This window comes from Anopheles stephensi, chromosome 2, assembly GCF_013141755.1.
Source record: "Anopheles stephensi strain Indian chromosome 2, UCI_ANSTEP_V1.0, whole genome shotgun sequence".
NCBI classification, from domain to species: Eukaryota; Metazoa; Arthropoda; class Insecta; order Diptera; family Culicidae; genus Anopheles; species Anopheles stephensi.
The window spans coordinates 64,992,146-65,015,360 of record NC_050202.1 but is presented as its reverse complement, the minus strand read 5'-3'; the positions used below and the strand labels follow the sequence as shown (position 1 = coordinate 65,015,360).

General features: G+C 44.4%; 3 protein-coding genes across 15 annotated transcripts in view; 2 read left to right on the top strand and 1 right to left on the bottom strand.

The window, feature by feature from the left end:
* LOC118505304 (tumor necrosis factor alpha-induced protein 8-like protein) overlaps positions 1 to 9,859 on the bottom strand; it is a 33,937-nt gene extending 24,078 nt beyond the window's left edge. For 3 of the 11 annotated variants that reach the window (XM_036040932.1, XM_036040934.1, XM_036040933.1), the window contains exons 1-2: positions 9,710 to 9,851; positions 7,656 to 8,232 (exon numbers count right to left, since the gene is read on the bottom strand). Coding sequence is in view for 3 of the 11 variants with exons in the window: in XM_036040924.1 (XP_035896817.1) it covers positions 13 to 1,990 (1,978 nt within the window). In the remaining 8 variants the exon portion in view is untranslated. The other 8 variants (XM_036040925.1, XM_036040926.1, XM_036040928.1 and 5 more) reach the window with 7 other exon arrangements.
* Positions 9,860 to 10,354: 495 nt separating this feature from the next.
* LOC118505307 lies at positions 10,355 to 11,446 on the top strand. The gene has a single exon (XM_036040944.1). It carries the CDS (start codon positions 10,594 to 10,596, stop codon positions 11,266 to 11,268), a length of 675 nt encoding a protein of 224 aa, XP_035896837.1. The 5' UTR covers positions 10,355 to 10,593; the 3' UTR covers positions 11,269 to 11,446.
* A 2,635-nt stretch (positions 11,447 to 14,081) lies between these two features.
* The window catches only part of LOC118505859 (adenylate cyclase type 6), a 73,329-nt gene continuing 64,195 nt past the window's right edge, over positions 14,082 to 23,215 (top strand). For 2 of the 3 annotated variants that reach the window (XM_036042241.1, XM_036042239.1), the window contains exons 1-2: positions 14,082 to 14,437; positions 15,262 to 15,778. The gene's annotated coding sequence lies outside the window, so the exon portion shown is untranslated. The remainder of the gene's footprint in view (positions 14,438 to 15,261; positions 15,779 to 23,215) is intronic. The other variant, XM_036042240.1, reaches the window with a different exon arrangement.

The following is a 23,215-nucleotide window of genomic DNA, read 5'->3' as shown; positions in this document are numbered from 1 at the left end:
TTTTCGACTCACCTATTATTTCCTTGAAGTTGGGCTGCTTGGGCATTTGAACAATATAACGGCCGCTTCCATCACGCGAAACGGTTTGTTGAAAATGCCTTTCACACTCCTTTTCATCAAAAGAGTATTCGCTCACCTGGAGTTCCTCGATCTTCCAGAATCGCTCCAATTGTTCTTCGATCGTAGGACGGACGGCTACCACATTGCACCGAACCGCATCACTCGATATAGCAGGAATGTCACCGGTCATAATCCAGCCGAAAACACTTTCGACCAGCACGCCTTTGTTTGGTAGACTATATCTACCGTCACACAATAGTGAGTAGAAATACCCTGCTCCAATAATCATATCGATACGACCGGGCGTGCAGAAATGCGGGTCTGCGAGAGGATATGATGCAGGTATATTCCACTTTTGCACTGGGACTTCGTGGGATGGAGTATCACACGCCACTTTTCGCAACACTAAGAAGTCCATTTCCGCCGAATAGTTGGTAACGCGCGACTGTACCTTTGCACGAACTTCATGATTGGCACTGGATTCTATTCCGTCGACACCAACGATCAAAATGTTCACTTTTTTCCGCGGCAAATGCAATTGTTGACACAGCGACTCACTAATGGCGTTAGGTTGCGAACCATTGTCCAACAGCGCACGCACGAGATGCCTTTGTCCATATGCATCATTTACTTCCAACAACACAGTTGAAAGCAACACGTTTTTGGATACACGATCAACACTATTTACATGCGCAGCTGCCATAATGCTCGAATCAGACGAACCTTTTTCACAGGGCTGTTTAGCATCTTCCACGAAATGTAGCAATGTGTGATGCTTCTTTTTGCATTGCTGGCACGTATATCTTGATCGGCATGATTTTGCAAAATGCCCCTTTTGTAGGCAATTGCCACAAAGTTCTTTGCCATTAACAGCACTCTGTCGATCCTTAGGCTTAAGATCCAGAAATGCTTGGCATTGCCATAAATAATGGTCTTTAGAGCACAAAACACAAGGAACCACATTGTTCCCTTTCATGCTTGCAGCATTGACACTAAGCCTTTTAGATGTTTTCTGGTTTGGTACCTTTGCGTTGGAAGAGCTAACACGATTTCCTACCTGCAACGCTAGAGACTCACTCGCTTGCGCTCTTTTAAGCAGAAATGCTGTCATGCTAGGATAGGTTAACAAAGCTTCCTCCTGAGCGTAGTGTTCTTCCCAAGCCTTCAACGATGCCTTGTCGAGCTTGCTGGCCAAAATTTCCATGATAATGCTACTATCATCCGAAACGGTTTCTCCTAGCTGTTTTAGAATGTCAATATGCAGCTGGAATTTGCTCACTAATTGTCGAAGCTCTTGCGCACCACTATTGATCATGGAAGGCAACCCAAATAATTCACGCGTGTGCATTTTACGTAGATACGGCTTGTTACCATACCGGTCAAGCAAAGCTTTCCATGCCACAGTATAATTTTCCGAAGAAATGGGAATTGGGTGCACTATTCCTGCCGCTTCCCCTTTCAATGACGCGCGCAGGTAATGAAACTTTTGTATAGGTGCGATATCGTCACAGTTGTGCACAAGAGAAACAAAAGTGTCATGAAATAACAACCATTGCGTTACCTCGCCACTAAAAACCGGCAACGATATAGTGGGTAGTTTCACGCTTACGAGCTTTGAGCGTGGTTGCTCTTCTTTCTCCTTTTTCACTAGCTTTGATAACGCAGCCTTGGTTTCGAAAAATAGATCTTCCGTTTGCGCTAGGATATCATCGTTGCTTCTGGTAGCGTTTTCCGATTCATCTAGCTCTTCACACTCTTCATGGATCGATTGGAAACATTCCCAACACTTCACCAATCTTGCAAGACGATCAGGCACTTGATCTTGTAGCTCGGGGGTGTAATCCACTGCGAACTGCAGTGAGCGTCGCATAGACTCAATCAGCGATCGCCTTTTGGCCTGCTTGGCCTTAAGCTTGTCCGCCTTGGTCATTTTGGACTAAAAACTACACTCACACGCAAAGTCACAGGCACGCGAGGGCACGAACTCGCGGCAACCACACACGCGCGCGAAAACACACTCGCGCAAAGTCACACGCACGCGAGGACACGAACTCACGGCGAATCACACACAACTGCAGAGTCACACACACACACGAGGACACGAACTCGCGGAGAGTAACACAATCACATACACGAGGACACAAAACTCGTGGTTAGCCACACAAGCGAGGACACAAACTCGCTGAATAAAAGAATGCACGCACTCGCACGAGGACACGAACTCGTGACAAGTCACACACACACGCACGATGAAGCACACTCACGGAGAGTCGCACATATACACACGAGGACACGAACTCGTGGTATATCACACCCGTACACGCGCGAGGACACAAACTCGCTTAATCGTTACACGCACGCACTTGCGCGACGACACGAAACGCGTGAGAAAAAATACGTACGCACTTTACTCACGGATCACAGGAGTGCTGAAGCCCGCCAATCCTGGTCACGGCACCAAATGTTACGTCCGAAGACGGCCTACGTTGTGTTTTTTTTTTTTTTTTTTTTTTGTTGAAACCAATATTCTCTTTCAATTATTAGGTGGCTCTGAAAAGAGCCGATTGGATTGGCTTGGCTTCCCTCCGCGGTGTGATCGAGAATGACCGCGCTTTGCGATCAGCACCTCTTTTATAGCTTTCGGAAAAGAAGCCGAGTGTTCTAAATTTCTGCGACGAGCACTTTCTCGTCGCACGGCAGCTCACACTTTCTGGAACGCTTTGACAAAAGCGCTCCACACGGTTCGACTTCTTGGAAGCCGAGTATGGAAACGGCGGCACGTGTGGCGTGGATTCGTTATTGTTCTTATTGGTGCCTGTGTGCTCTGGATCCACTGTTATTGTTATTTTAGTTCGGGATCGAACAGGCTGCCCAATAGCACTAGCCCACTAACCTGACAAAATGGTAATCTAATTTCATGCAAAGATTGCTGGCAGCACGGGACGAGTTAATTAGAACGATTATCTTGACGCAGCTAATGATGTGGTAATGGTGCAATCTGGAAAGCTTTTTGCCGGGGCACAGCTCGCGTAAATTTAGGATCATCACATATCCCTAGGCAGCACACCAGGGTGTTGTTATTTTCGAAGCAAGTAAAACGTGCCTCATGATGTGCGGAAGGCACATCATAAGCTTCCACATTAGATCGACCTAGTCATGAGCTTATTCTCGTGCTAAAAGGCTCGCAAGCGCTGGTAGACGTATGACGTACTGAATTGATAACTTCCGGTAATGGTGAAATTGTTGAAGGTTGTGCAGTTTCCGTACAAAATTGTTTTTATCTATGGTGGATTATTTGTTAATATTGAGGAAAATAACCATAAAAGTTTTTAATAGATATACGAATAATTGAATAAGTTAAAATTGGCGCAGTTCTCCCAATGGTAAGCTAATAATTTTCTGTCAATTATATCTTATTAAGCTAACCGTTAGTAATATTGACAACAAGCTAAATTGAAACCAAACTTTTCATCCAGCACCGTAAACACTTATAACGCAAACCAACGCAACGTGTACAGCAGCAGTCAGGTGCGCAAGGATATCGTTGAGTCCTCGTTAAAAATGGCACCATCAACGTGATAATGAGATCCACTTTCCTTTCCATGCTTTCCTCACCTTTTTATCCCCCCCCCCCACTTCCTCCTCGTGCCCCCTAACCAACATCGTGTTTCGGGGTGCGAGATATACAAAAATAAATTTCATGCTTCGTGCAAAAAAGTCAATTTTACTTTCTCTTCCTCATTCGGTACTGAGACGTTTCGGTGGCCACCATCATACGGAAAAATAGAGGCAAAAAACCCCGGCAGCAGCACACCCAGCATACAAAAAGGTCGCTCCTCTGGATGCTCTATGCTATGGGGCTAAAAATATCAAAAACAACATGCGACAGCAACCGACAAGCTTGATGATGTTCTGGTTGCGCTCCATTTTTCGTGTCCACTTGCTTCGTTACTTCAAAGCCGTTGATGGGACTGTCGAATGATTATGTCCAGCTTTGCTGGGCGATTCATCAAACCATCGGATGGCATCGAACCACACACACACACACACACACACAAACACCGTCGGGATCAATCATTAAACGTGAGCCAAGGACTAGAACCCGCGTTCAAGGTAGCCAGTGTAGCATCTGACTTTTCCAGGCTTTTCCATCAACCTTCACCAGCGATCGATTCGCTGGTTGTCCTGACGATGAGCGTTTGTTTGGTACCTGTCGGTTTGCTGTTTTGTACAAAAGTTGGCTTGGTGGGTTCGGACGGTAAAATTCTGCTCCGCTACAACACAGGGTCTGGCTGACCTTATCCTCCAAACCATTACAGTTCCTGCAACCGGTACAGCGATGCTTTAGAATCGATTTTCTCCTTCGGGCGGGTGTACTGGGGCTGTATCGCCTAGTGTGTGTGTCGTTTGCGCCGAACGTTAGAGGTCAGGGCGAAAAAATCCCCGCTCATAAACGGACGAAAATATCGTTAGCCGAACGATGATGGCAACATGAATGGTTGACGTTTGACTGTCGGCTAGAATGACTAGTGAGGCGTACTGGGGAATGGATTTCATCATTCGTAGCGTCCAATTTGCAGGACGAGGGCACTATTTTATAGATTTCGCCACACTCTAACGCTTCTCGTTAGGGATCAATCTATGGATCCATAAAGATGTTGTGTTAAAAGGGGATTATCGTTGAGGGTTTGGTTGACAAATTTGCAACCGCTCAGGGAAAAAGAATAGATTTTCGTTCTATAAGGAATAATCCTTATCTTCTTCTTTATAACGTCCAGGATTCTTGGTTTGATAATGTCGTGTCCTTTCTACGGGAGAGCGATCATGAGAATAGGATTCAATACCCACATCGAGTGAAAGATCTGCACCACTGCCCTCCCGGTTACTGGATAGTCTCACAAAAATACATATACTCAACCTTAATTTAAATTAAGTTAACTTTATCTGCACACTTTCATACTCATAATGTGGTATCAACCGTATGAATAACTACATATCAAATGCTGTTGTGTTAACAGTTGTGAGTTAAGTTATGATCAAATGCTATTATTGCAAGCCACTGAGCACGCTATATAGATAAAATAAATAGAATGTTCAAATTCAACTTTTATCAATTCAATATTTGATTTAACAGCTGTACAAACAGAGCTAAAATTTTCTCCCACTTCTCCTATTCTAACCCAAAATAGTTGATATTTACTTTAACGTCTATTTCACATAGCAAATATAGCTATTCAAATGCTGCTAATATTGACTAAATCTTTCAATATTTCCCTTTAACAAACGGAGGCATGCAAACAATGAATTAAATTTACAGTCTTATCCAATACGCACCACGTAGCAGTGATAACAAACAACTCAAGTGCATGTTTCTGCTTTTTTTTCTTTGATAAATCAATGTGTTCATGCTATAACTGCTAATCGTAATCAAACACGCACAGCGAGCGAGCAGAAGGGTTTTCAGTATGTAATATGTTTTGTATGCTTCATGTGCAATTAGGTGTGAAAAAGGTAAGATTGAAGCTGAAAGAATAGGTTTGAGCAAAAGTAAGATGTCTTTTCCCCGTCAAAATGCTAAACAGATTTAGTGACATGATGAAAGGTATGCCCTTATCGGCATTTTGGCTGATTTCCTACAGTTACTATCTGTATGTCCAATACTCACAAAAAACTGTAGTACATCCTACTGCATTTTTAATCCGCTCTCTGCTAGATCCACCGACACGCATTTCCATACGTACCCATCAGTACCGTCATCACTCATTCATAAGAGCACCCGCCCTGAAGGTGATGATGCAAGCAAGCAGAGGCAAGCATGGGAAACAGGCCGGGGCAACCCTTTTACCGGTCGCTAAATTTAGCCCCAACGGCTTTTGCAGTCCAGTAGCAGATACAAAGCCAAAACACAAGCGACCGAGCGCAAATCGATCCCTCCCGTGCGGTCACTGGCCACTGGCTTCTCCTTGCGAACGCAGCACAACATGCGCACACTTGGAGGGTCCGGCTATGGCGACATGGAAACATTGAACCGAAAAAAAAGACAGGCTGTATGCTTTGAATAACGCAAAATGCGTAAAAACGAATGGACCATGCATCATTTGCGACGTTTTTGTGTAAGACGGGGGTCTTTTTTTCGATTCGTGTGGCTTTTGATGTTCCATACCCGGCACAAAAATAGGATAGCAGTCACTTTCTTTTTCTCTGTGTGCGTGTGTGTGTGGTGAAAATCAAAGTAAGGAAAGTTACCACAAAATATGATTCATGATTAAAGTTTTACTGCGTTCGCTGGAAGATAGCGCCACGATGCCCTAAAGAGGCGCGCACACTGTCCACAAAGTGCCGAATGACTCAACTGACTGAACTAGGAACTGCAGTTGGACAAAGAGCAAGACACTTCAAAGTGTTGGGGGATAAAGAAGAAGGTACATAAAACAGTCATGCTTGGATGGATCTTTCCCTGTTCCGGAGGGTATCTGCTTTATGGCCCACTTGATTTGACGGTGACGACATAAGCAAAAGGCATGCTACTTTCATCAGTGTACTCGGCGCTCTGCAGGCTCGATCGTATTATGCGTATCAGGTGGAGGGGGATCGGGTTGAGTCGAGTTGGTGGTTAAGAAATCTTATCTTACATTTCATTTCAACAACATTCTGTCACTTCATATTTGCGGTTGACATTACGACGGCCTTGGTTGGGCGAATGATATTGGACGGAATGAGTGATATGGACGGTACTTTGCTGATAAGCGTTCCTTTTGCTTTCGATAACGTGACACGCTATTCGAATCAGTTGTTGAGGCACAACACAAGCATAGTCTTAAACTTTGTACCTTTAAATGGTTTATGGTGTTTTAAGAACGAGTTCAATAAAATAGCAATGTCTGTGAAATTTTTCGTTGTATTAAAGACTTCTCGGACATGATTTGGTCATGAGGCATGCGAAAGCGTCATCAGACAAAGCAAATCTCGATTGCTTTCAATTTGAGTTCTGGGTGTGCACGTGCAACGGATACCTAAGCGAATGAAGAAAGTGCATTAGCACAAGGCATGCATATGAAGAAACTGCATCGAGCAACGGCAATTCATCTGGCTTGATATCGTTCGCAGCCAGTTACCCAAACCCCTCCTGATGTGCTGTAGAAGTTTTTCCATTTTTTTATTCCACGGCTTCAACTCGTAGCGCTACCCAGAACCCAGATGGTTGCATCGACCGTCGTTTCTTGATCATCGTCGCCTCAAAGAATGTTCGCCTCACAGCTGCTTCCGTTAAGAGGGTTCTTTCGTCTAAGACAGACGAGTGCGCGCTCGTTCCGGTTGAGGGCCCACACAGATACATACAGATGGAACAGATGTATGGAGCATGGGCAAGAAGACCCTTTTGATTAACGCAGGACGTTGAGAATATTTTTCTGAGGGATGAAGAATTCTCCAACTTATCGTATTTTTAGCAGGCATATGATGAAAAAATATCGATAAACCGGTTTAATTAATTATATTAATCAATCTTAAAATTTCAGTTCAGCACTATATCCTTCTGCAGCAGATCAAGGCAATAATCTCTCTTAACGGTCATAGACAACAAAACGCAAACTCACCCAAAAAATGTTGTCCAACTGCTTTTCCGAGACCGTTGACCGATAATCAACCGCAAGACGCAACGCCACCCCCGTCCGTTTCTTGACACCTTCCAGCTGGCAGCGCTCGGAAATGTGCTTTTCCTTTCGTTGCCTTTGCTTTTCTGTTTGGCCGGTTATTAATCGATATCCTTTTTTCTTCCTTTCTACACACAGGCACACGCACACAGAGGCTCGCTCTCCGCGTTGCGTACACGTTTTACTTCTCGCACACACTATCACTCACGCGCGTACACATACAAGCTTTGCTGGCGAGTTTTCACGTACACGGCGATAGGCGTCAAGGACGAATGGACCAGCTGCTGTGACAGGTGCTGGTTTTCGGGCACGCGAGACCCGACGCACAAACGCACACACACACACACACACACACACACACACACAAACAACCACTTAAACACGGCCAAAGGATGAGTTGGTGTTATCGCACTTCCCGCGGTGCTTAGGATAAGGGCTGTTTTCTTTACCAAATTAGGTTAGGTTTGTAGGTTACTACGAACAAAAGCTCATCTCGATTCCGTTTATCATAATCTCACAGCTGTAAATGATTAAGAAATTAAGACATCTTATCCCTGCATCGTTTATGGATGCTGTTGACGCCAAAAGTATTCGCTGTTGACTCTGACCTACTTTCCCGCTGCAACCGAACCTTGCACAAGATTTGTTTACTAATTTCAACACCCGTAGTAGGCTTTGCGATTCCCGCGAAACATGAAAATTGAACGACAAAAACAACCACCAAAAGCGTTTTTCGTAAGCTTGAAAGCAAAATCAGCTCTTTCTCACCATCATGACTTCATCAAGTTGGCGTGCACCGGTCTCCATCGTGACCATGATGCCAGCGAAAAGAGGTATTTTGATTGCGTTTGAACGAGTCTCGAGTCTGCAAAGCAGCAAACGTGGGAAGGGAACCAGCCCAACGTTAAATATCGCTGACGGAATTCGTCACCACTGCTGCTGACTGATCCGACCGTTGGTCCAACGATGACGGCATGAAATTAATTATTGCCCAACACGTTCGACCAGGGCAGACCACACCATTGGGGGAGGGACACACACACACACACACAAACTTTTCACATAAGATACACAGCTCCGGGAATGGTATTGGATGGCCGTTTGTAAAATGCTAATTACACGAGATGAAGCGCGAAAGGCAATAAAAACATTGTCACAACCGCACCCCATCCAGACGTGCTGTGCTACCCTACGAATGAGCTAGCAGCAGTAGCCGCATCAATTAAGATTAATCAATTCATCAACATGGCACCGTTGTTGCCATTGGAAACTGTTGTAGCTCATGGTGTCATTCTGCTCGTACGCTGAAGACCATTCTCCAGCGGCAGCTTCGAAAAACATCACAGATGGCGTTAAACAAATTTCCAACAGTACGAGCTCATTCCCGCCAAGGACATCAGCAGGTTTCGTACGCGATTCGGCTCTTTGGCTGTGTTAGTGCACCAGTTTCGACGAGCCAAGCCTTCCACAATACAAATGCATACGCGTTCCTTCCTGCTTGCTTGCCTTCGTCTTCGTCTATTCACTTAGCAGTTTTCCTGCAATTTTCCGCCCAGCAATTTCCACGCTCCGCGTACGGTCGGGATCTCTCCGGGTGGGATTTAGTGAGAGTGCACGACATGGATATACCACCGGTTGCATGGCCATGGGGGCCAAGCCTTCTTCTCGCATGCTGCTGCCGTATATACCGTTCGGGGTGTTTTCTTTGACCACGCAAAACGTCGCTTTACGCTATCGCCGCACGGTACGTTTTACTCCCGATTTTTAACGATCTTTTTTTGCATGCTTTATGTTTCATAAATATTGCTCACACTAGCATACTTCTTCAGCACTGGAAAACATCATCCACAAAGCACGCGATCTGGTGAGTCACGACCAACAGTCGGGATATTCCAAGGCGACGTTCGAGACGACGTTCTTGTATCAGCCACTTTTCACTTCTTATTTTACACCAAAATTGCTCTAAACACTTAAAAGATTTCTTCACCCCTGCAAACCTTTAAAATTATTCACCATTGAAGTCGGTTTATTTCAGGAAAATATTTAGTATACGATTGTAAACGAACTTGTATTGTGAAAACGCAGCGACGCATCGGCACGTCCGCACGCCACGAACGACGAGAGAGAATTCGAGGCTCCGTGCAAACGGCTGATGCGTGTGAGTTTCCTCAAGCGTTTGTAGGGTACGGTGGGGCAAGAATACGTTGGGAAATTTTCCGATAGGGATATTTTTGGCAATAATTTGTTCTGAATGATTTTAAACGTTATAAAATGTGTAAAGATGTAGAAAACATGAAAAATCGGTTCTGTTCCATGAATTGATACCTTACTGCCGCACGATACCTTTTATTCGTGGAAATAGGTAATTTTCGCAGTTCACTATTGCCGAAGAATGAAAGCATAAGTTTTATTCAAACAACTTGTTTTACTTTGCAAATAAGTCATTTAAGAAGAATAAATAGAATTGAAGGCACCCAAAATACGATTATTCTTCAATTTACTCGATAATTTAACAAGAGCACCCTTCCTCTACCAGACAATTTGAACGTGAAAAACGCTTCGTACCTCTCACTTCTTCAAGCGTTGACAGCTAAAGCGTTCGCAAGTCTGTTTTTGTTATTTGGGAAAGGGTGTATGACATTTCGTGAGAAAAAAGAAAACAAAGCTCGATGTTTATTTTCACAATATTGACGACTGGTGTTGTTTTCAATCGATTTGGACGGAAAGATAAAAGCTGAACAGAATACAGTATCCAAATATCGTGAATGTAAACTTTCTCCAGCTTTTTGTAGCTTGCTGGCATAGTAGGACGCACTTCCACGGCCAGTATTCTTCAACTTTTGATCGTGGTAACATCCAGCCAAGAAAATGTGTCATTAAAATGAGTGAACAAAGCAACGACGATGTGACGGACGTTACGAACGAAAGCGATCGATGCGTCGAAATGTTGAACAAACGGCCACGGTTGCTGTCTTTCCAGGGGCTAAGCTCCCATTCGCGTGCCCTCGCCGATAGAGACGTACCCGTGCCGATGGCCAGCACATCGTCCAGCTCTCTCGAACACATCAGCCGTCGTGAACAGCTGGCAAACGATCTTCGCAGCTGGCAGGAAAGTCAAATCGCTGCCTGCATAGATGACAACATATTAAACATGGTATTGGAACGGTTTCTGGTGTTCTTCGAGCGACGGAACAATAGTACCAGCAATAGCGTCCAGCAACGTCCCCAAGTAAACGAAGACGCGCTGCTAGAAGATGAAGCAGTTCGAATGGCAATAAGCGCACGAGGACTGTTACCTGCCAGTGGGGATGAATTGGCTGGACCTTCCTGTAGCCAACCCGTTGTACCAGCTGTTGCGACGGAAAGTAATCCTGCGGTAGAACCACCCGAACAAAGTTGGCCGGAAGCGAATCGAGCTGTGCATGACAATTACATCCTTGAGACGGCAGTGGCCGCTGCCATTCAGGAAAAGGGCTTGATAACGGGTGGGTCAGAGGGCGAGGAGACCAGCGACAGTGATGGCAGTGTGCACGGGGAAGAGGATGGCGCTAGGTAGTGGAAGGCACGGGGATCGGTCGAAAGAGGAATTTGTAAATGAGTATTCATATGTATGTTTGTACCGTCCTAGGGTTTATGCTTAATATATTTAGCTCCTCTTCGCAGGCATATGGCAATCGATTATATACCTGACTAAAGTAGTAACAACGAATAAATTACCAATTGATTAACCTTAATACATTCTGTTTTATATATGATAAAACTACGTCAGAAAGCTATGAGAAAGATTTGTTTCAGCTGAGAGAATTATGCAGAACATTAAATATATTTAAATCCTTGGAATACGTTGATCGAAAAGTAATCCAATAAAAATGTACAAAAATTCGCTGCCTGGTTATCGATGAACTAAACAGCGAACTTGACAGCAGCGATACTATATCAAACTAAACAGCGAACTAAACAGCGATACTATATCAAAAGAAGTGTTAGTAAACTTTAAAATAGCAACGCCATACAATGGCATCGCGTATAGACACCAGGCACCGAGCAAATATCGCGCGCTAAAGATGCTACGGAATCAGTAGTGCGTGCAGCGGTGATTAACACACACCCGGTAAACAATTACGATTTCTGTTTTACTCCAACGGCCAAACGAGATGTCTGGTTTCGACACCATGGCTCCATGCCCGTGCTGTTTGTGCAAAACCTTCGTCGCTGTAGACGCTCTTCGGTTCCTTAAAGCAGGCCACCCTGACCCTTCTAAAAGTGTGCCAAAAACCAAGGACCGAAGATGGAATGTTAGAAATGAAAAGAACGAAAGAAATTAAATTTTGTCTATTTTAAATTGATCCATAAAGCGGAAATCGATCCAGAGACTCCAGGGCCGGGTGTGTTCGTAATCGTAAAACAGTAATACATTAGCTAACGGTCGTAAACAGATCAGCGGACCATGCCATGCAGACAGAGAGAATATGCGCTCGCAGCTTATTTCTAATCGACCAAAGGCAGGAAATGCATTGGAGTTGCTATGCGCATGATTTATCCATTGGCGCTAGGACCGTTTGCCAGTCGCGGTTTATATGGTTTTGTGTTCTTTGCGGGAAATAGACAAAGAGAGGCGATCGTCCGATGGGCGATGGCGAGCTCGGCCATCTGTTTGAATGCACTTGTGTAATCTGCATGGTAACGTTCCAATGTCGGAAATCGCCAAGTTCAAGTTGATAGTTTTGATGCTGTGATATTAGCAGACAAGACAGTCGAATCGCAGTATATTTTTGGAGCGTACTTTCAATACTGCTCCGAACGTTCCCCCAACTGTTCTCAAAGCTTTGCTAAAGCTTTGGTAGTATTGCAAGACACCCACATCAGAGATAATAGATGTCAAAGCTACCCAAAGCTGAGGGGGAAAAGCTTTTTATTTGTAAAACATTTTCCCCTCAAGGAGAAATCCGCCCCACACTCCCCAAAGCTCCAACACACTAATTGCGCAAACTCCAAACAAAGCTGTTGAATGCTCTGTGCGATGTTTTATTCGTGCAACCGACACGAACAGCGTTGACGCTCTCCTTCGCTGCTTGATATCGGGATGTTCGGATTTTTCCGGATGCAACCTCATCATACCTTGAACGTGAACATGTCCAACAGGTTACCATCAGCTCCGGAGCCGAGCTCTCACTCACAAATCCGTGATCCGTCTCCATCTATCGTCTCCCAGAGTATGCCGGGGGTATGCGTTTTGTTCGCAATTATCTCGCTGCTCCCTTCTTACCAAACGCACAATGGCCGCGTTCGCTCGTGTTTATCATCAACCATGCACCCCTGCGTACATTCTGCCCCGTGTGCTCTAGTGCTCACGCACGCACGTGAGAGATCGATCGAGTTTCGAGCTGTAGCAGCTCGCCATCAATTTCCTTGTTTCTAGCCTCGGACCCGCGCACAAGAAAACGCTCATGAGCTGAGATGCGGAGCAAAAAAAAACTGGGAATAGTAAAATAGCAAAAAAACAAAACAGAACCCCCAATCACCCACCCACTGGCCCTGCGGGAGATAAAATCTTCTCATCCTCGGTGGAGAACAATCTCGCCGCCAGATGCTTGGGAAAATGTAAACAACCCGAGCACGGCAGGGCAAAAAAAGAGTGGCCGACCGAACTGCGGCATTTTCGTGCGCTGAGTCGGTCCAGCTGGACATGGCCGTACCAGCAACCTGTTGTATTTGTTGCTCGTTTTTTCTTTGCTGTTGCTGTTGTTTTCTGTGTAGTTGTGTGCTTGCCGCACAACGCCATTGAGGTGTGTGTTGTGGGAGGGATCGGATAATAATGATAGCACAAGATAAGCATTACTTTTCGGGGCAAAGATAATGAGATGGAGCTGTTCCGATTGGCAAGAAGATGAAACACTTTGTAGATGTAGTTGTTTTGAGATTTATAAAATAATTAGTTTTATGATATCACTAACCGCAAGCGGTGTGTTAAGGATTGAACCGTCTACTACAATAAAACAATACGCTGAGTATCTACAGACAGCCGTAAGAATTATGGAAGTTTTAATAAAAGAAATATTGTTTTAGAAATATTTCTGCTAAGTACAACATTTACACCAACTTGGGAAAACCCCAACACTCTCGGTGGATACAATCAAACTGAACGTTCTCGGAACCCCCCTCTACCCGTATACATTGGGCGATGTTTTTTCTCGAGCTTTCGATGATTCTACTCATCATCCCCTCAGTACGCCAAGGTTTCAAAAAGCTTCCCCAGTTTTCCTTGCCAGAAATCGACACACGCACACACACACACACACCCAGACCCTCGGCCGGAAGAGGAGATGCTTTTCGGTCTCGGCTTTAGTCAGAGACTGTCTGACTGTCTCCGCCATCGAGCGGCATTCAATCCGTGACCGTCGGACGATCCGGACGTGTTCGTGCGTGCGTGCGTGTAGCCCGGGGCCATTGTGCTTTGGCAAAATTCCGAACCTAATAAGATTCAAGCCGAAAAATCACTCGGAGCCAAAAACGGTGCTAATTGTGCACACTGCCACCGGGACCTACAACGGCGGTGGAGATTATTTCGTGCGCGAACCAATCTCGGACCATCTTCCCGCCCTTCCCGTTCCTTCCTTCCCATTCCCTTCCGTTCCCTTCCCTTTCCTTCCCTAGTGATTGTGTAGCGGTTTGTGTAAATAATCAAAATTTACTACGTGTTCGGACCGCGGAGACCAGTGTTACATGTGAGTGGAGTGGTTGTCGGTTTTTGTTTGCCTTTCTGCTTGTCTACGCCGAAATCTTGACCAAAGATCCAGCCCGCCCCGAAGATCTAGTGCACGGAAAGACAGGCCAGTGGGCAAAAACATTGAACTTGCCCCTCCCCCCCCCCCGTTCGTTCGCTGGTGATCGGGCTCCGAGACATTTGGTAGCTAAACTATCCGTCCCGTAAGATCTCATTACGCATCGAATCGTATCGAGTGATCGAGCTCATGTGTCTATTCTTGGGTTGCAAATAAATACAGCTAGCATCCCCATTGGCAATCGGCACATGCAGACCGCGGCGGTGGGTGTTTGGCCGATTGCGGGATATTTGGCGTGCTGTATCTACCCCGCCAAAAGATAAATATTTTCTGTGCAAACTGTCGAGCGAACCGGGGCTGCGCGTGTGTTCTGGTTTCTACGGTATCGGTCAATCGATGGTGTGTGCTGTTGCCGCTTAATAGACGCTCCTGCCAAGAATCGTATGCATTTGGAGGGATGAAAACACACGAAAAAAACGATCGAAAGTGTATCGAAAAGAAATAATGCTGGACCAATTCAAACCGGAAAGATAAATATGCAAAACGGCAACGGCGGGTTCGTATCGAGGCGATCGCTCGGCCCGTTCGGCAACCTGGCAAAGCTGGTTGATGATGAACGCAGTCCAACAGCGGCTGTGAACAAAGTGTGCATTGAAATGGAAGGAGCATTTCTAGGATACACTTGTTGCTATGGGATATAGTCGGGGAACGGCTCTCTGTTTGACATTAGCACTCATCAATCGCTTGCTTTTTTCGTTCCATTGCAGTTCAAAAATCTCTTTGTAAATAGAACATAACACAAACTGTAGCATAGAGCATTGGAGCTTCAATTTGTTTATCAAAAGCCAACTAAAACAGGGTAAAACAGTGAAGTAAGTGCTACATTGGGAAGACTTAAATCAGGCACGGTCTAAAGCTGTCCAGCTATTTGGTGCAAAATTTGGTGCCCGACAGATTGATTGATTTTCTTTTTGCAACCGAATCGATTTTCGGTCGAACCTCGGCTGTCCATGTAATGTTGTGTCCGTAGTGAAAATGTGTACGCATGTGAGTGAATTGGTGTGCTTCAGAATCAGAAAATAAGGTGTCAAGTAAATCCTGGTTGCGAAAGGCCGGCGTATGCCACAACCGACCGGTGCTGGTCTGGGCCGATAGGCTCGAATTCGGCTTCGGAACGGCAGCAATAGAGGATCTGAGTGTCGTTGAGAACGGTTGGCTTCGATTACCTCGGGCCGAGTGTGTCTAGAGTGTGGTGCAACAACGACAACATCTTCAAGAAAACAGGTACGCATACCCTTATGTCCCCTGTCCCGTCGACACAAACGCCAGTCGGTTTTTAGGTATATCTTTTATCCCGTCTCCGTGTTACTGCTGATTGGAGTGTTGTTGTCCTTGAGCGTGCTCCATTGGTAAGGTTTCCAGTCTTCTGGTTTTATTACATCTTGTACTGTCGTCGGGCTGGTTTTAATCCATCTGAGACATCCTTTGCAAAAGGCGTAATCCCACAGCTCGGAAACATTTCATCTCGTTGGCTCGATCCGTCCAGGGAGAGGCCAGAGCAGAGACAGAATGGGATAAATAAATTTACACGGTGTGCTGTGTTTTTTTGGGCTGGCATAAAACTCGTCCGAGAAGCCTCGGAAAAGAATACATTCCGAGAAGGTTCGGATGTCACAATGGAATCTTGTCATGCATAGCACGGGCAGGTGCAGTGAGCCAGGTTAGGCTAACCATTTTCACCATGACGTCATTCGTTACAGAGCACAGTTCCGTCACATTTCGAATGCTTTACTAAAATCACAAACTTCTCGTAACAACATTTTTCTTAAGTGATTGAGCACAAAACACACACACACTTGGTCGTTGAGTGTGAACCGGTAAAATCTCGTCCGAAAGCCAAAAGAACGCCAAAAGCCCGACCGGATGAATCATGGCAGTGCATGTGTTTATCTTGCCCGGGCCTCTAACCATAACCTAACCGAACGGTTCTCCATCCGAAAAAACCAAAAGCCAACGAGCCCGGCCTATTGCCAAGCACCGCAGCGCACAGGCATGTAATTACGTCCAATAAAGTCCAAGGTAAACGGCTTGTACAGATGAACCCAACCACCACTCGTGCTTGCTATATTACTCGGTCGATGAGCAACCGGGTTCGGGGGTTTGTTGCGGGTTAAGCGTGTGCCATCGATAAGAAATTTCCATCGCCAGGTGATAGCACACCTGGGAGGTGATGCAATGCAGGTTCGATGTCGAGGCAAACCCAAATGAAGTAACCGAAGCAACCGGGACAAATCGGGGTCCTCTAACGACCGCACCGAACCAGCACGATTTGAGCAAGTTCACCGCTGACACTGACTGTTGTTGGAGCACTGCTGGAAGAATTTCCACGCAAAGAAGACGAGCTGAAAGACGAATTCAAATGAAAAGCTAGCGAAAGAAAAAATACACCTTTTTCTCGCACACCCCACATTCATCCGTTCGGTTGCCTCATAGTTTTCTATTTTTAGTTCGTTTTATTGATGGTAATCGATGATAGGTTTCATTTTACCTACATACATACACACATACTACGCCCGCATGGCCCGCCCCGGACTGGCGTGATGTGGTTGCGGTTCGTTTAGAATTTAAATTTCAAGTTAGGAAAACACTGGGCTGTGGTGTAGGAAAAGCGGCCAAAGTGAACGACGCCTAGCATCGATAAGATTGTGTTTGTATGGGCGGGTTACTTTTGCTGTGCCGTGTTTTATCATTTACAGCGTAAGGCATTCGGCCTGGCAAACGGTAAAAGGTTGAGATATATGAAGTGATTTTTGTTCCTTCGTTTGTCGTTTTTGTGTGTGCTTGATTGCACCAATTCCATACCCAGTTCGTTTCTACTCCTCTTAATTCTGCTGTCAGTATTTATGTTTTCGTTTAAGTTATGATTTATTGACTGCACAATGAAAACTCATTTGTCAGTAACTTTAAAGCATAGAAGCTTTTAAATGAAGTAGTTTTATGAAGACATCTCAGACAAGTAAGCAGATATGTATTATATTTTTAATGTGTTTCTCATTGTCACTAAAACAAAATAAGTGTCACAGCAAGAAGAGCAATAAATACGAAATCGCCCTGGCGAGTATTCCGTTACCTTGGCCAGATTTCTGCTGGACTGCACAATGAAGAAAAAGAATGAAAAAGTTCCATTGTCCAACTGCAAGGACGACTTGTGTCCTTGGGCATCCTCCGGTGAGCGTACGGAAATAGCTTCCACACACAAGACCAGATCATGTTTCCAGTCATAATGTGCTTTAAAAATACCGTTCTTATCGTGAGGACTTTGTGCCAGCTTTGTTGTTTAATTTGCCCTTTAAAAGCATCGTTTCGATGCTCCTAACCCTGCGATGCGTGAATAATAATGATAAACAAATGTCTGACTTCCACGAAATGCATGTATTTGTGTAGAAGAGCATACGTTTTCTAAACTTGCAAAATCATTGTGAATGGCTTTTCAACTCGCAAAAACACATCAACAAAGTTCAGCGTCGACTTTAAACAATATTTATTTGCCTGATCAAAACGTACAGAAAACAACTTTGAAAACAAGTTCACCGTAGACGAGTGATTGAAACCATTCCTGCGAGGCAACTGTTCAGTTCGCTTGAAAGCAGCATAGACAGCCGGGCCAAGCAACAAAACCTCAAGCCTGGCCTTGGTGGTTAGTTTCCGCAGTAACCTCCCCAACCCAACCCAACATACTTAAATCTGCTCTTGGCATGGCAAGACCGGACAACATCTTCCAACTGATCCGGATTCGAGAAATGCAGCGAGCCGGCGAGCAACTTTTCACTGCACTTTTGACTTTTCCCGCGTCCCCCGAATCCCCATCGGAAGCCATGTTAGGGCATGTTTTTCTCTGCTTCTTGCCTTCACACTTAAGCGGCGTGTATTAATTTGCCAACGTTCGCTTCTCTCAAGCCGCCGATGGGCTTCTTGAGGTGGAGTGCACAAAACACATTTCTTCTTAAATTACAAATCCAAACAAAGTGCTGCACCGAAGCTTCCGTCTCGCGCACCACTACTTCATTATAGCGATAGTGTGCGATCGGTTTGTAAAGGATGCACTGGATGCAGACAGCGATGGACGAGCGTTAAAACAAAGCAAAAAGCTTCCCCCTTTTGGACCGTGGCAAGGGCGAACAGTAAAACAGATACGGGAAAACAACCATTATCGAAACTAAATCCATGTATACGCCCGGGTCGGAAGAGTGAAAGTTTCTCAGCCCTTTTGTTGCAGGACAACGCCGACCGGTCGATCTTTTGTTGCCTTGGACCTGGCTTCGTCCACTCGCACGTCGGCTATGTTTGCGGCGGAATGGTGTAGCTTTGGTAAAGTTGTAATGAAATGATTCTCTTATTTCAGCATGACTTTCTACCATGGCTGTACCGCACTAGCACCACCCAAGCGAGCGCACGGTTTAGAATTTCTGGGAATTCAGATGAGATGCGAGTGGAGGGAAAGAGTGTGTGTGTGTGTGTGTGTGTGTGTGTGTGTGTGTACGAAAGACAAAGTGCATCTTAAAACAATGCAACAAAAGGCACATGATAGCAGTGCATGTGTTCTTTTAACACGCCACTCATTCGAACCAAGCACCAATCCGTTTTATTTGCCCCTTTCAATGGGACGGCTGGCTTTTGCTGGAGGTTCCCTAGCGTTCGAAAGAAAGAACATGGAGACCGGCGATTGGCAAAAAAGGGACATTTCGTTTGACACTTTGCTCGAGTGGCTTCTCCTGTGTCCGGTGTCAAAGGTGCAGTACCTGTTTTCTGAGCTTTCTGGTGCCGCGTGTTGAGTACGGTACTTCGGAACCATTTACTACGACGTAACACAGCAAACACAGGCGGCAATTACGTTGGCAAAGAGAGAACGGTTTGTCTTTTGTAAAATGAACTCAAGACAACGACGGTTTTATTTCTGAGATAGAGACAAATGGGAGTTTCTTTGTTTGCTGCCAAGTTGAACTTTGCACCCCAAAACGATTGCAATGAACAAGCATTGGGGTGCAAGAGTGACAGTGGACGGAAACAAGGTTGACTGTGTTTGAATGGGTATTGTTTTGTATAACTGAGACAAATCATGTAATAAGTTTGTTTGGGGACAAGTTTGGGACCTAGTTTTATAGCAATCTTTATGCCGGAAAATCGTGAGTTTTATACGTTTACATTGATTTCTAAGCAATACGGCCAGGCCGTTCCATACGAATAAAAAAAAACATTGATTATTTAAAATTTTAAAATTTATTATCGCGATTGAAGACGATTCAATTCGAAATCAATATCGTTTCCATAAAATTTCGATAGACGAAGCGAACGGAAGTGCTTGAAGCGGACTTTATTTTCAAACAGCGAAAAGACAAATATTTGCCGAAAACAAACAGCAACAGCACGATCGGTAGAAAGCTTTAAACAATACTTCAGCTTCAAACGGACTCTATAGGACGAAAAGTTGAAGATTCGTTCATATGATTGTGATCATTTTCAGCACGAAGGTCACGATTGCGCTGAACACAGGAAGAGATTGGTAAAGTAGAAAATTTGAAAACGGGAAAAGTTTCTCCCATTCGTGCTAACGAAGGAAATATTGAAGTCATACAAAACCGTGCTGAAAGTTGAAAGGAAGGAAGCAGGAACTGCTGCAGCAGAAACGGGAAGCAGGAACTAACCACAGTTATGTGTCGGTAAAGTCATTGCATTCCCTCGATGATCGATACGAGTGTGCTGACATTTGATACACTCTGCCGGGCGTACCTTTAAGAGCCGTAAGAGGATTTTGGGCTTTGATCTTTTTGGATTACAATTTAGTAAAAGCTTATGCTTTCGGAACATTCCTGCGGTTGATGTACGATGCAGCACGGTTCAAAGTGCGTTTGGAATTTAAATTTGTAAAAGAAATATTATGAATAGAGAGACACGTTGCCGTGAATTGAAGTTTCTCTTCAATATTTACCAGAAGGGGAAATGCGTCGCTAAATTTAAATTAAACAACAGAAAACCGTCTTCGCAAATTAAGTTTAAAAGTCATGTTTAAAGCAACAGCACTCTTTAAAAATTGACAGAAAAGTACTTCAAACACCATTCGGCACGCGAAAACGGCTACAGACTCAGACTTAATAATTGAATTCACTTCTTTCGGCAGTGCCGAGCGTCAGCGATAAAGCTGTAGCTCGATTTTGAAAGAGAATATTTAATATCGCTCCCTCGCTAACACTGCCGAGCAGCAATTCGCAGTGCTGTGAAACACCGCCCCTAATAGAAATGAAACCCCGGCACCGACATGGACAGTTCCCCATTCGCGGAACGTTAAATGGGACGGCAGCATTTCACACTGGCAGGACTGTTGCTGATAAAGTACAAAGCTTGAAATTGAAATTTGTCCACTGAAGACCCCAAGATTTATGGCATTCTACGTTAAGTGTGCTTTGGGCACTTCGGTTTCGATTTAAGCAGGCTGTTCGCACCGAAAGGTGTAGCCGATGTTTTCCATTTCGCTTGCGCTTCGTGTCGTGACGGACTGGGCGTCTCCATCGAGCTTCGATGGAAAAGCTTCCGCGTCTATTGAGCGATCCGTGACACAAGTATGCTCGCTTGAAGTGGCCAACTTTGATTGATTGATTGCTAGCAGATTTAGTTAACAATTGAATGCGATGCTCTGCCGTCGGTTCGGTGCTCGTCGTTCGGTGAAATTGTGCATCCGAGAGAAGCCGTTGTCTGGTGGCGGTTTATATTGAGCTTTTCCGGTATCATCGTCGTTTAGCGAATGCAGCTGATGATGATTGATTGAATTTTATTAAAATTCATGAACTGTGGAGATGTTAGATGAGCTTGTGGTTTTAACTAACATTTGAGATGAGCTTAATTTAGAGAAATGATTCGAAAAGGTTTTATTCCTTGCTATCTTGTTAGATCAATAGTTTACTTTTACATAATTTTTTATTATTGTAATAAAACCTTTTGATATATAATGTTAATTATTAAGCATACTAAAATGTCGAAAACAAGCCGTTACAATATGCTTACTATTTTCACGTTTACCCAAGCAATGTCGAATAGTTGAATTATCTCACAGGTAAATTTCTCATAATTATTTGATGAACATAGAGGATGGCGGACTTTTATGCATACGTAGTGAATTTAAATTTACATACATTGAAAAGTTTGCTTTGATAAAAAAGTTAATTTAATTATTATTTAACGTTGTTCAACGTACCTTCACTCTCATGAAGTAGTAACGTGTGGGAAAACCGCGCAAAACGTTCCCCGTATTACAAACCGGACAAGCTGACGTTTGACGATGTTAAGAATGTTGCAATATGTATATATCATGTAAGGATTAGTCTTGCTTTCATCCTGTTTTATTCAGTGGAATGTGCTGAAACCTTCTGACCGAGCATGAAACACGACGAGCAAGAAATATACGTCGGCCCCACACGGCAATGGGCCAAGCGGAAATCTGGGATCAGTGTGTATTACTGTGGAACACACTGGGATACAGCATCAGCTGCTGCTTGTTTTAATGCAATCGGAGCGAGTGCACAGGGCATCCGGTGGATAGTTTATCCTACAGCTGTCGGATGAGTTGATTTGAAATGTCACAATGAATGCTGTTGTTGATTTTTCAACACAACCGGACGATAACCGAGAGCGAAAGCTAGCTAGTGACTATTGGTACAACGGATTATTTGGAACTTTATCTCTCTTGTTCTCGGTGTATATTCTGCTGGACCAGCAATCATCGTAGACCATTCAAATGGAAGAAGTTTTTTTCTTATTTTCTTGTTAAAACTGAGAGCATTAATGCCCTTGGGTTGAGCGAACTGGTAACCAGATTGGATGGGAAAGTAGTTCGCAGTCGACGGAAGTTGTGGAAAGAGCAATAAAATGGATTTTAAAATTTCAACAGCTTTTAATAAATTAATAGTTAGCCTTTTGTTCCGGTTTTATGGTCAGTCAAGGTTGAACAGGTCATTTCATTTTCGATGTCATTTGTCCAGAAATTAATTAATATTGTTGATTAAAGCTTTGCCATGAAAGCTAACATAACTATGTTAGATATTAATTCGATTTTTCTTATACAAGCTTACCAAATTTTCTCATGTTCTGTTCACACCGCGTTTAATTTTTTAACACCGCACACTGTGAAAATACCAAGTTAAAATTAACATTTGTGAGCGACAGTTAACTTTTCCCTTCACATTAGGCACGTGAGTACGTAGGCACCGTATCTGAAGATATTTATAGTTCGTTCAAAATCTAATGCGAATCGTAATGGGCTCAATTATTTCTTAAAGAGCAAAGTGAATGGCAAACTTTCCGAAAGCTTCCTCCATTCATCTCAACCCCTTTGAATGCGCAACCGAGGCAAAGCGGATGTATTGGGAAGGTCGAGAAGAAATCGCATCGTTAGCTTTTCATACCACCTCCCCGATCGAACCCGTAACGAGAGAGGTAGGCAGCCCTGGGATTCCAGACCAGCGCAGGTGGGGGGATGTGGAGAATCTGAGGGCTCGGGACAGTCTATACAGATGTGAAGGAGTTACCTTAATTCCCATCCAGTTGTCTCCAGCCAGCTGTAGTAAAGGATAGGCCAATCCTTCCGTGCACCCGTCGTCGATACGCTGAATGGTGACGATGATGTCGATGATGATGATGATGGTGCTAATGGGGGTAATAACGTCCCAGGAG

Bases quoted from the DNA above. Each gene is read 5' to 3' on its own strand.
- LOC118505307 (XM_036040944.1), top strand. From the start codon at position 10,594: ATGAGTGAACAAAGCAACGACGATGTGACGGACGTTACGAACGAAAGC.